The 13,835-nt window shown below is 38.4% G+C and overlaps 1 protein-coding gene across 3 annotated transcripts in view; it reads right to left on the minus strand.

Annotated features, from left to right (window-relative positions):
• The window catches only part of ITSN2 (intersectin 2), a 66,369-nt gene that overhangs the window by 31,531 nt on the left and 21,003 nt on the right, over positions 1 to 13,835 (minus strand). For 2 of the 3 annotated variants that reach the window (XM_066180011.1, XM_066180013.1), the window contains exons 4-15: positions 13,285 to 13,448; positions 11,820 to 12,017; positions 11,366 to 11,462; positions 9,565 to 9,707; positions 8,255 to 8,318; positions 6,016 to 6,153; positions 5,837 to 5,922; positions 4,555 to 4,817; positions 3,741 to 3,890; positions 3,372 to 3,512; positions 2,489 to 2,576; positions 1,720 to 1,859 (exon numbers count right to left, since the gene is read on the minus strand). In XM_066180011.1, coding sequence (XP_066036108.1) covers positions 1,720 to 1,859; positions 2,489 to 2,576; positions 3,372 to 3,512; positions 3,741 to 3,890; positions 4,555 to 4,817; positions 5,837 to 5,922; positions 6,016 to 6,153; positions 8,255 to 8,318; positions 9,565 to 9,707; positions 11,366 to 11,462; positions 11,820 to 12,017; positions 13,285 to 13,448 — 1,672 coding nt within the window. The remainder of the gene's footprint in view (positions 1 to 1,719; positions 1,860 to 2,488; positions 2,577 to 3,371; positions 3,513 to 3,740; positions 3,891 to 4,554; positions 4,818 to 5,836; positions 5,923 to 6,015; positions 6,154 to 8,254; positions 8,319 to 9,564; positions 9,708 to 11,365; positions 11,463 to 11,819; positions 12,018 to 13,284; positions 13,449 to 13,835) is intronic. The other variant, XM_066180012.1, reaches the window with a different exon arrangement.

Genomic DNA, 13,835 nt, shown 5'->3' on the forward strand with positions numbered 1-13,835 from the left:
CTAGGAGTACTTTTCCTTCTTGTTTTGCCCAGAATTTCAGGAGCACTATGGAAGCAAACTTACATTAGAAAAACCCTCATATCTTTAAGGACAGAAAAACCCTCATGCAAAGCAAAATGAAAAGCTCAGTTAGGTAATTCTGGTGGGGTTTTTTGTTTGGGTTTTTTTTTTCCTCATAAATTATTCTGAAAGTATTTCTGACCTCAGCAGACAAAAGCAGAGTTGGAAGACAGCAAGTAGGTTTTAGTACTGGGTTAATCTGGAGGTTTGACAGCATTGTGTTTGCCATACCATATTCTGCACTCTGATGCTACTTCTAGACTTTTAAACTTGAACAAGAACTCAAATACCTGACTCACAGCTTAGGATAGATGGATACAGGTACAGGGCAAGAGATGGAAATGTGGTAGAAGACATTGTTTCCACCTGAGACTACTTTATTGGTTCATGCTACCTTAACTAACAAGAATAACGTTTGGGTGAAAAAACTTAGAGAACAGTCCATTAAGAAATTAAAATCAGTATTTTGCTCTCAGTATTCTGCAGTTTGGCTTTCTAAACAGGTAAGGATGTTAAGCCTTTAAGAGGATGTAAAAGCTAGCAGAAAGAAAAAACAGCCTATTGATTTTCTTTTGGGAAAATGTATTTAATAGAAGTTGTACATCCAAACAGAAAGGGTAAGCAGAGAAAAATTGCGAAATAATTAAAAACCAAAAAAGCCAAAGATTAGAAAATAACCTTAAGTAAGAGGAAGAGGTTGTTGAGACAGCTTAGCAGAGACAAAAGGCACTGAAGAACAGAATCATCCATATTCTCACACTGTAAGATAAGGTAGATAAAAAGCCAATTAATCTTTGCACTGTATTTTGAAAAACATATTTTAGGGAAGAATGAATTGTGGATGCAGCCACTGAACACAGCAAGCCATGCAAAAAACAAGTAACTGAAAACGTCCATTGCATGAAGCCACTTCTAAAAAGAAAATAAATTCCTTACACGTATACAATTTTTTGTGGCTTTTTATTTTATTGGTGAGTGCAGAGCCCTCGTGTTGGCCCAGCATCAATCCATGACTTAAGGGAAAAGTTCCCACCAGTGCAACTTGGAATAAGCAGGCAAATAAAATTAAATGGATGTGTGCTACCCTGTGAGAGCTGCCTGAGTTTTTAGACAGGCCAAGAGTTGCCACAGAAACAAAAATTCAGAGCCAATGGTCAACAACTCTTGGCTTACAACAAATTAATGAACATTAACAAATAAGTGGCCTATGCTTACTTTCAGGATCACACCCAAATCTGCTACCAGACTTTGCACAATGTACTGTGAAACTATGCAGGTCTATCAATAAAAGTCAAGTGTTCAGTACACAATTCAAAAATAGCAGCAAATATGACCTCATACTGTAGGAACAGAATGTGCAAGGGCCTGAAAAGTTTTAATTCTAAATCAAAATGAATTCTAGACGGCAAAAGGTGAGAGTGAGCAATAGTTGAGTCATGCAAAGCAATAATTAGTAAGAGACTCCTATTTTAGTACATTAGCAATAGGTTTGCATTTTTATTGTATTATTTACTCCAAGACTTTTGATAATTCTTATTTGACACTGAAGTTGGGGAAAACTTTCTGGAAGCCTGGTGAAAGTGGCACCAATTTTTATGACTGGATGAAGAAATAAAATACAGTGCTTAAAAGTGTAGGATATTTAGATAATGCAAGTACCTTAAGCTGACTGTTAAATTCATCCATTTCAGCAAGTTTAGAAGCAGTTTCCTTCTCAAGGGCATCTAGTTGTTCCTTAAGTCTTTGGCATAATTCTTCCTTTTCTTGGGACTTCTTGTGCACTGAATTGACTCCTGTACCTGCATAAAGAAAGACAAGCAATTTTACAAGTGTTTCTGGGTTTTTCTTCAATTTATTCCCAGTTTTTAATCGTTTGTTGTTTTCCTATTATATACACAATCCAAACCTCCTTCCTCACGAAAATTCCTTGATTTACCTTTCTATTCATAAACAGCACAAGGACGAAATATCCTCAACACTGAACTAATGCACACAGGCATTCTGTGCAATACATACAGAATAACTTGCTAGTTGTTTGGGGTTTTTTTAATATCAGATCAATTTATGCCAAGTTTCTCTAGACAGACTTCCAACGTAATCTGAAGTAAAACCAATGTAAACTTTACATAAATGAACTCCCGTGAGTTGAGACTACCAAAAAAAAGGCAAGTTGTAATAGTATCTGTGAGCTACATAGTCTGAATAAATTAAGTTTTAAGCAAAATCTGTGCTTTCTTGCCAAAATGTGTTTGTTTGCCCCTTATTTGGAACATAAAGGAGATAATGGAATGCAGATGAGACAATGGCACTAACTGGGAAGATGTAAAAGTGTAGGTATTATTAATACCCCTGTACCCTTCAGCCTTGATTACAAGGGATGAGAAATCAGCAAGGCAATCAAGAACAGAACTCATGTGCAGGCACTTACTCTGAGTGTTTTCAAGGTGAGCATTTTTTATCCTTTCATTTAACAACTGCTTTTCAGGAAGCAAATAAATTAGCTTATTCTGATAATCCTGTAGATGTTAAAGAGAACATAATAAATTTTAATATTGTTTATGATTCATTAAGTAAAACTGAGTGACTTTTCAAACGTAGCTTCAACTCATGTTAATGAAACAGGGATGCAAGTTATCACTACTAGATAAAGAAAAAACTACTTCTATCCTCTTAATAGAAATAATAGTACAATTGAAAGCTTTTGACCCCAAACCATTAACACAGCTGGAAAAATATTTAACAAACATGCTATAAAGTATAAATATTATCACAACACCATTTAAGGTGACTGCCCCAAGCCTAACATAAAACAGTTACAACATGAAAAGAAGTTTCCCTGATGAGCAGAAGCATCACATAAAAATACAGCAGAGGATAATTTATGGTAGTCAACTGATTAGAAATAATTAATGTCTTGTTACTCAAATAGAGAAAAAAAAGTAGATAAAAGAGTAGCAAGGTAATTACACCTAAACACCAACTTGGTCTGAACACAGGACAACATTCCTCAAAAAACCCTGAGTCTGGAGACATAGAAGAATTCAAAATTAAAGAGAAGTTTCTATTATCAGTCCACAAAAGAATAGCTGAGGTTTTCACAACTGTTATTTAACTCTCAGGTCATTTTAGTACATATAATCATTTGTTTAACACCACAGACAAAGCTAAAAGCCTCTGCAATGCTGACAGTCTTGCCTATTTCCTCTCTCCACTGCAATCCAACTGACTCCCTATGGGGATGCATTATCAATAGCATTAGGGAAACAAAGAATATAGTACAAGAAAGCTATAAGCTTAACAAAGTGACACACCTCAAGCTGTTGCTGTAGTTGCTTGACTTCCATGATTCCTTGGTCATATTTCCTATCCAAAGCCTCCAGCTCAGTTTTTCGCATTTGCTTTTTACTACGAACATCCTGCAACCTGCCTGAGATCTGCTGATGTTTGCCAGTCTGGAAAGAAAGCAGAGACAGAGTACAGCACATATGGCAAAAAATCCCTTTGCTAAGCCTGTGGGCAGGTTAGTTCACAATCAGTTCTCTAAAACAACCCAAAATACCTGCTTTAGATTCCTCATCCAAAACAGAGTGGAACTCCTGGTGGGCCATTAATGCAGGTATTAATATTTGTATAATTTAAAACACTGTATTTCAGCATATGTGGTGAAATTCTTGTCTTACCAGGGCTTCTAATTCAAGATTAAGGCTCTTCTTTTTAGAGGTCAACTTGACAATTTCTTCTTGTTCCCTGTTTCGCTGATTAAGAAGTTCTTGGCGACGGATTCTCTCCCACTCCAGTCGTCGCTGGCGCTCGAGCTCCTGCTTTGCTGCCTGAGGAAAAGTTACATTACCTTAAATTACAGTGGAGATGTAGAACTCAAAGACCTTGATTTAATATAATGTGCTCTATTTCTAAACAGCACAACAGCAACATAACATAATGTCTTCTTTAAAGTACTCTTATACACTTCAGCACCAAAGAATGCAGGAAGTGATCCTACAAGATTCTTCGTGCCACACTCCTGACTCTGGATGAAAAAAGCCTCATAATTCAGAAAGCCTCTGCAGCTTGGAATATTGCCCATAAAACAGTACACTGACAGATACTGCTTGTAACCTCCTTTGAGTATTTCACAGAACTACATAAAATATGGAAGTGTGATGCATGCACTGAGACACCAAGTAGAAGCAAATTTGTCTCAAGTTTGGCTGTCAAAATGCTATCAATTATGAACTCAGTAGAGTCTTGTTTGGAATACAAATTTTTGCAAAAAATGCAAGAAATATGCCCAAGAAAATCTCATCTGTCCTATGAAGTATCTGAAAATCTTTAACCTACAACAACATTTAAAACAGACACAAATAGTGTTCTCTCTCCAGGACAAGCTGACATCAGCCAGGCCCGGAGACAGAACCAAAGCCAGCACCAAACCTTGGATGCTGTATGCACATACACATTCCTTAGAACATTAAAAAGTAACGTTAAGGAAACAACCTCCCGCCTTTCAATTTCTTTCCTCCTTTCTTCTTCCCTTTGTCTCTCCAGCTCTCGTTGTCTCTCCAGCTGCCTTTCCATTTCCAGTTGTCTCTTCCGTTCCTGCTCCTGGCGTTCCCTCTCTCTTCGCTCCTGTTCTTCCCGTTCTTTCTGAGCCTTTCTTTCAGCCTCTCTCTGCTGCTGCTCCAGCAGGACCTGCCGGCGTTTTTCCAGCTCCATATTTCCCCTCTCATAGTTGGCTTTCCTTTTGTCCTCAAATGTCACTAAAATAAGGAAAGATCATTATTTCTGCCCTGTGCAAAACACTGCTCTCAAACAAGGACCTCTGTTATGCCTCTAAACATAGATAATTCTTTGGCAAGTTCAGGTTGTTCAGTCATGGATGATGTAAGCATCTTCCATTTCTTAAAGTATTATTTTTCTGTTCAAAAATACCTCTAAATTTTCCTAAGTATATTCCAACTGGAGGGAAAAAAATAAAAGAAGGAAAAGTTCCAGTTTAAAATGACCACAAAAATGACTTGAATGTTACAGAAAAGCCTCTCACTCTAAAGAATGAAAGATGAAAGAATGCTAGAGGAAAACATAAAAGAACAGCTTTTATAACTTGAGAGAAGACTGTCTGCTGTTAAAAACGTTTTCCAATGTGCAGGAAACATAACACATGGATAAAGAGCTTAGTTTTTCAGGGTGTTCCCTGTAACAGTTCCTGGAGTTAAAACTATCAGACACCACAACAGGATCAACCTCAATTACTGCACACAAGGATAAAAAGAGACACAAAGGAATGGTTTAGGCCCCCAGCAAACACCCTTCCAAAAAGAGAGGCAAGTCCTGTCTTGAAGTGTCCCTGTAACATTGTCAGTAACAGAACCTATGGTATGTTCAAACTGCTTCCAGTTTGCAGAGAATTGAACTACATTGGACCCCCTGCTTTCAGAATGGCAGTAATGCCGGGAACTTTCAAACGAAAAAAAAAAAAAAATTGCAGTTGCACAGCAGTGTCTGGCCATTAAGGGTTTATTTTCCAGAATACATTATTAATCAGCACACTTTCCCTTTCCTACAGCTAAAAATAGCCCCTGTCCCTGCCTTTTCAATTCTATTAGATGTAACAGGCTGACTACATCCACTTAACAACCTTCTTACTATCCAAGTTAAAAGGGATCTAGCCCCTGAAATGAAGTTCTCTGTGGATTTCATTATTTCTTGCATTTTCTAAAGGTTGTAGTGCCCTTCAAAAACAGCCCCACACATTAAGAACATTAACCCTGTTTTTTACCTGGTTGTTTTTTCTGTGGCTCCTCCTCTTGCACAGGTTGGTAAGATGGCAGAGTTCCATTTATATTTTCAGTATATTTTCCACTCCTGGAGGGGAAAAAAAAAAACCCATCCCACCATTGTTAGAGAAATAGTACAGTTGTGTTAAACATATTACATTTCATTGCCTTCAGTGATTACCTGAAAGAAGGTGGCACCAGCTCAAGGGGCAGAGTCAGGGGCAGTGGCTGCCCAGCCTTGGCCATGTCTGTGAGGTGCATGGCCAACACAAACTCATCAGCCTTCAGCTGCCCATCTCCATCTATATCAGCCAGGGACCTGCAGGGGTTCAACAGCAGCACCAATTAGAACCAAACATCACATTCACAAATCACAGCTGAAACAAGGCACTGTGGAGAAACAATTTTTAAAACCGACAATTCCTGTGGAATGTTTTGGTAAAGATACTTACAGTTAATAACATAAATAACTGATGAAGGTTGATATTATTTGGTTTAATCATGTACTCTTATTCAGATCACAGAATGGTTTGGGTTGGAAGGGACCTTAAAGACCATCCACTTCCAACACCCTGCCATGGGCAGGGGTACCTTCCAGTAAACCAGGTTGCTCCAAGCCCCATACAACTTGGCCATAAACACTTCCAGGGCTGGCACATCCACAGCTTCTCTAGGCAGCCTGTTCCAGTGCCTCACCATCCTCAGAGTAAAGAATTTCTCCCTAATATCCAATCTAAACCTGCCCTCTTTCAGTTTGAAGCCATTCCCCTTTGTCCTCTCTCTACAGGCCCTTGTAAATAGTCTCTCTCCATCCTTCTTGTAGGCTCCTTTCAGGCAAAGCTTTCTCTTCAGCTTCACTGAAACGTTCTCTTCTCCAGCCTGAACAAACCCAATTCTCTTACATTTCCATAAAATACTGAAAAATGGACAGGAAATGGTAAGAAGTATCTTTTGCTTTATTGCATCACAAATAAAAGAGCGGAAAAGTGAATCCAGGACTGTTCTCAACCAGCTCAAAATGCTAGAAACCATTTTTTCAATTATTTTTTTGAAGTCAAAGAAAACATCACATAAAATTACATCAAATTCTACAAGAGAAAGCTTTGCATAGAATTCTTTTTTCTCCTTGCGTCTCTGACAGTGCAGAGAAGACATGAGCTGGTGCAGAGTGATTTGCAGTGGGAAGGAAAAGGATCACCTACCTCCTCTAAGGAGCAGGAGATCATATTAGCCTACAAAATGTTTCCCACAAACTGGGAGGGGCTGGTGAGGTATATGTGTGAAACCAGTGAAATGCAAGAAAGCAAGAGCTTCTCTCAAAGAACTGTCTACAGAGACAGAATTGCTGAAATGTGTCCTCAGACTGCTTAATGAAAATGAAATGCTTGGCAAAAATACAGTTCATTAAAAAAGCAGGTAAAAAACTCCAATGAAAAACAAACAGGAAACAACAAAACAAACACCAAAAAACCCCATCACACACATGCCACAGTGAAAAACAAAAGCAGGAGATGATGATATTTTGTTATGCTCACAATAACGTGTTTACATGTACTGCACTATTCACACGTAACAGCACCATTATTTCAGTAATTACATCTGGGTTGGTGTTTCTGTCAACGGGGATTCACAGAGCTCCTTGCACTGGCTACTGACACCTTCAGGATACACACCCAGAAGGAAAAGAGCCACTGCACACCTGATTTATTCCCCCAGACTCCAGAGAGGTGCAATACAACCCCATGCTCCAGGTTTATCTTCACAGCATGAAGCCAGACAAGCTGAGCTTTGCTGCTAAAGACACAAATGACTGTCCTAGGACAGAGGAAGAAGAAAGGGAACTCAAGAGGAGATGTAAAGCTGTGGTGAATTCTGCAGGGCCACTAAATTTCATGTACAACATCTGAGTTATGTCTGAAGGTGCAACCGAAACTGCCATGTCGAACAGAGCAGATCATTCAAGCCTTCAGATAACTCTAACTACTTCCATCGGCACAATAAAGGCAAGTCTTAACAAACATGTAATATGCAGATATCTTAATGGAAACTGCAGTAAAACTCAAAAAAGCTGAACAGTTACTTCTCATCTTCCTCCATACTTTAAAACTAAAATCTAGATTTCAGAATCCTACTTTTGCAAAGAACAAGTCCTCAGCTCAGCAAGAGCATCCCTGGATCAGAAATTGAAGTTAGCATTTCTTCTATTATATAGAGTTTACCAAACACACACAAAGAATGAAAAACTGAATTATCTCCATGTGTCTTTTAGAAATGTAACTAGTGAACAAACTTAGTTTAACTAGCAGCTCAGTTTCTGTTTATGATTTTAGATCTGTGATATCTCTTTATCATTTCTTATTTAATAAAGTACATTTTGTCTCTTAGCACCATAAAGACACTGAATCAGTAACTAAACTCACCAAATAGTAGCCAGCTGTGTCTGTGAAAGATTTGATTGCAGAAGGGCATTCCTTGCTTGAAATCCTTAGTGAAAGTGTAAAAGATTTTTATTAAAATAAACACTTCATTCAAAGATTCACGAGGCAAAAAATAGGTCATGAACTGGGACATGTTTATTTTTAATATTAATCTAATCCATTTGCATCAGTTGGTTTTACTTCCAAGTTTGACAACAGGCTTTATAACCTGAACACAATGAAGATGTAAGTATCTCGTGTGCCTTTTTCCACTCAGAGCACCTAACAGAAAAGCTGACATGAAAAATGGGTATTTATGCTAATCCCCACAGCTGTCACAAAAGCACAGCTGATTGTTTGCCTAAACCTTGAGCTATCACCTGGAGAGCCTTCCTTGGCAGCAAAGAATCAGATACATTTCTAGGCAGGTCGAGGAAACCTTCAGCCCAAAATCAACTGAACAAGATGAAAACCATTGAGACCCTTTCCTTAAAGAAAGAATTGTCCTCCTGTTCTGTAGGCAAGGGAACTGAGGCAGAGTGCTCATTCAAAATGGGAAATCTAACTAAGACACACAAAACACACACACTGACTTTACACCTACTGACTGCTTGGCCAGCACTCTCTACTCGCTGCGTTACATGAAAGAATCCCATTTTTAAACAACTTTTGTGAAACTCTCCTCTTGCACTAAATTTGCATGAAGTCTTTTGAAGCCACCATAATGCTGTGGCCCAGCATAGATGTCACTGGAAATCAACAACAATCAACTCTTAAATTACTTTGGAAAAATTCCAAGCAATGGCTACAGTTCTGCTGTGCCTTTCTCAAGATGTTTTCTTTCAAAAGAGAAAGCCCAAGTATCTGAGCATTGACTGATACAGGAGCACATGGCACAAAAATGATGGTGAATGTCCCCCATTTTCATGAGAAAGAGTCTCAGTCCAAAGAGCGATGCTTGAAAAATTCCTGCTGACTTTACAGAGCTGAACTCCACAGCCTTGTGATTCTCAGGCTCCTCTGGTCAGATCCCACCACTCCAAGCCTCTCCTCTTCCCTGCAACAGCTGCTGTAACTTCCCCAGTGTATTTGGCTTCTCCAGGTCTAACACAAAGCCCAAGTCAATGAATTGATGGTTATTTCCATTTCTTGGCTGGCTGAAACCCACTCTCTCCTGCACAGGTCTGAACACCAACATTTCAGCTTTTATTTCAGATGCAAGACAAATCCCAAGCTGGGATTCCATCCCTCAGTGATGTTCAGAGGCAGGAAGCACTCTGGTTTTCCCAGTCCATACCAAAAGTCATACTCACCTGATAAATATCCACTCATACTTTTATCAAGACTGTTAAATTTCTGTCTGTATTTTAATCTGGAGGCCTGAGGAACTGCCCAGTCTGACGATGTAATCTTTGGTGAATTCCCAGCTAGTGATGCACTAGAGGAAGAATTTGAACTGCAATATAATTTCAAAACAAAACAGAACAAAAACAAAGCAAAAAAACCAAACCAAACCAATCAACCAAATATTAAAAGAAAACCAAAAGAGAAAAAGAGATAGAGAAATAACGCTAAATCACTTGGCTTAATAAAGAGGCATTGGAACAGAAGATACGTAGCATCTTCCAGTAACATGAAACAACTTTACAAAGTTTTATCTCTGCTAATTTTCTATAAATAATTACATCAAAAATATGGAATTTTACAGTCAAAGTAGGGATATATTTGCAAGGAAACAACATGTTTAATCAAAAATCATTTTCCTTTGGTATCACAGGCACTAATGCACGTAACTGATCCTTCTACGACTGCAAAATAATAGTGTAGGAAACCACAGGAAAACACCTCCACTATCCCAAGAGTGTTGGCTCATGGTTTAAGTAACTTTAGGAGCCATGTAAATGAATAACCATGAGAATAAAAATGGATCTGATTAAAGCTGTTTTAATCACCATATTGCAGCTCTACCTTTTCTTTCTATTAGTGACAATGACACTCTGAGTGGAGCTTTTCCAATTCAGTCAGTTTCTGCAGAATCATGCTGATGGAGGCTTTAGATATACCCATAAAATTTCCAATTAAACTCCCAGCATTTTCATTGTCCCATCTCCGAAAATTGGACAGACTCAGGAAAGCTGAATCCAGCCTGCCTTGTTTAATGTAATCCCCTGCTCTGTCAAGTGAAAAAAAAAAAAAGAAAACCACCCAAAAAACAACCCTATTTGAAGTGCTATCCAAGGCAATACAGAATGCTGAAAGAAACAAAGCCTCTCCAGCACAATGCTGGATTGACATCCCCTGCACAGAATGAGACAACACGATGGTGAAAATGCTGCCAACACTAACACTGGAGAAGGGCTCCTTTGTACAGCACCAGCAACAGAAAGCTTTCCAATTAAAAAAACCCCAACTAACCAAAAAAAACCTTATTCCAGGCACATGCCATGTCTACAGTCACCTTACAGGACATGTGCTGACATCAGGTGTGCGAGGAGCCCAGATCATGCACCCCACATGCCCTGAACAGGCAGCAGGGAGGCACAAGAGCTTCTGAGCTACTTATTGAACTAACCTGGGGCAGAGCTGCCCTCAGAACCATCTTTTGGGAGACACCCCTGGATGCCCAACTGGATAGATAAGCCCAGTCTCTCACTTTAGTCTATGGCAAAGCTCTAAAATCAGTGAACCAGAGCAGCTGATTATAAAGATTCATAATCTTCTATTATTCATAAAACAAATTTACACATAAATATTGATAACAAATCCTATTCTTACATGCCTGCTGATTACATGGTGCCTTCTATAATGAATGAGCACATAATGTATAAATATTGCTTTTATAACCACTTAGTATGGTTTGTTTCCATTTATTGATGAGGTACATTCCCTTCTTTTTAGCACTGCTCATCTGACCTCCTCACCTACTTTGGATATTTTGTCAATTTACTGAAAATATCACTTATTGTGCATATAAAAATTTTTAGACTTGATAGGTCTTACTAGATAGATTAATTTTTAACAAATGTACTTTGAGAACAAAAATGCTCCATAAGTGCTGGAAGGGATACTACTTTTAAGTATAAAGTACAACCATTTTAAACTTAACTTCCATACCTGCTAGATCCTAAATCAATTAGTGACTGTGCCTTCTGCATACTGGAACCACCAAATCCTCCTGCCATGGGGCCTAAAGAACCAGTATGAGGCAGCGCTGGAACAAGAAACAACAAAAAATTAACCCCAGAACTGTAAAGCAACTGCATGTAAGATAATGCTTCATAATCAACTTTCACTTTGATTGAAATAAGAAAAGCTAATCAGTGTCTTGTTGCTATGATTAACTAGTTAGAACAGAATTAACAAACGTGAACTTTGGAGAAAAACCATTTGTAGGGTTTTCTGTCAGGGCTTTTTTGTTGGGCTTCTGTTTGTTTTGTTGGGTTTTCTTGTTGTTGTTTTTTTTTTTTTTTAACTCTCATGCATGTGTTAGCCTTCCTGTCTGAAATTAGCCATAGGGAAAACAAGATTCACAATTCTGAGAGCAAGCACTGGATTGTGCTATACTTACTTGAGGAGAAAGGTACAGACAAAGGCTGCAGAAGGCTGGATGATCCATTTGGCAACGAGGAGGTACTGACAGAAGGCACCAGGGGAGCAGAGATAACCAAAGGAGGAATGGAAGTCATGGAGGTCAGAGACATGGGAGCTAATGGTGTGATCGCAGACATGGACGTTGGCATGGACAGATTTGGCATACTACCCATTCCTAGAGCAAAATCCAATAATTCATGGTTTAACATGGCACAGGCTTCAGCAAGAAACTGGGTCCCTTATGTGAGGCAGAAACTACACAAAGCAACTGGTGTCTGGAATACAATGAGTTAAAATAGATGTGCATGTATAATATTTACTTTTGCTCTAAATTTAGGCAAGACAGCTCACAGGGGAAAATACAATGTAAAAATAAAAATCTTGACAAGCAAATTCATTCTCAAGGTAGGTTTAGCTACTATTTTCACAACAGAGTAAGATCTGGTTTTCTATAATTGCAGCTATACCTATTTCTTCAACAAGCCTGGCCCCTGAGAGAGAATTACAACCTCAAAAGCTGTGACAATCCTCCACAGGGAAAAGCTGCTGCTGTTTCTGAACTAAGTCTCTTCCAAGTTATCAGCCTTGGAAGAATCCACAGGGGTGAAAAGTCCTTATTAGGAACCCATGCTTAGCAAAGGGTTCCTAGAGGCAGCTGCCTGAGGCAAAGTAGGGCACTTGAATTACTGGCTGCACCTTGCGGAAGACAACAGTGCTGGTGAGATGATGGAAAGTTATAGAGGTAACTGTATGCCAACCACAGCTCCCTGTAAAAATGCATGCCCTCGTACTCAAACACACTAGATTTGGTGATGGGCAGACATTTTAAATCATGAATGTAATTAATATATGCATACATTTAATTTCAGCATAGAAGTGTGCATGTAGTTAGTAATCCAGCTCGAGCCATCGTGGATATTTTGTGCTATAAAACAACACAATAAAAAGCATGCACTGAATCCCCAAACACCATGAGGAAAAAAAAAAAAAAGTCAAAGTAATTCTATTCAGTTAATCATATAACCAAAACAGACAATCTGATCCACTTTGAAAAAATATGTAAAATAACTGTTCTACCAAAACTCTGGCCTTTGACTAAATTTAACTTCAAAATTCCCAAGTATAAATAGGTGACTGAGTAGGAGGGAGACAAAAAAAGACCACCACTACAAAATGAGAGCTTGCAAGTCAGATGGCAGATGTGAATGGCCTTCTTGTTAAAATCAAATAAATGTTTTTCTTTATTAAAAGTCTTCAAATAATCAAATTATCAAAAATATCAAAAGTGATTTGGTGAATTTCCTAAATCAGAAATATTCTTTTTTTCCTGTTTCACATTGATTCACTAAACTTTCCTGGTCAGATAAATGCTTTTATTTGACTGCAATTAACTGTGGTTTTTTTTACCTCTGAACACTAAGTAATTATATATTCATAACTACCAAAGCGAGCTGACATCAGTGGTGAAAACACTGGAGTTTGTTTCATAACAGGAGGGAGAACTGAAGGCAAATGTTGTCCTTGCAATTTCAGCTTGATGAGTTTCATGGCTATAGAGAACTCCAGTTGATCCATTTTTCCATCCTTGTTCAGGTCTGAGAGTGTCCTTAAAACAAAATAAAATAAAATTAGAGAAGAAACATTTTTATCAGTGAGAAGCTTTCCTACTAGATTTATTTACTGTTTTTGCACAGGAAAACAAGAAACTTATTGCAAAGTAAATTTTCTACTTTTGATAACATTCATACCTTTGAGAAGTTGGAGTACCCACTTCTGCAGAGTTCAGTTTTGAGGTTGCTATATATTAAACATGTAATCCCCAAGAAAGCAAGAAAACATTTGGGAAAGCAGAAGTCTCCTGCCCAGTGGATACACTTGTTGCCTCTGCTGCAAGCCTCTGCTATGCTTTTCTTCATGCTCCCAGTCAGAACAATTATTTTAAATTAATCCTTGGTAAGGTACGGAATTAATGCAAGAATCTGGAACAGGATGC

The sequence above is a fragment of the Chamaea fasciata genome, unplaced genomic scaffold, assembly GCF_029207755.1.
Source record: "Chamaea fasciata isolate MVZ Bird 193981 ecotype frontalis unplaced genomic scaffold, bChaFas1.0.hap1 SCAF_3, whole genome shotgun sequence".
NCBI classification, from domain to species: domain Eukaryota; kingdom Metazoa; phylum Chordata; class Aves; order Passeriformes; family Sylviidae; genus Chamaea; species Chamaea fasciata.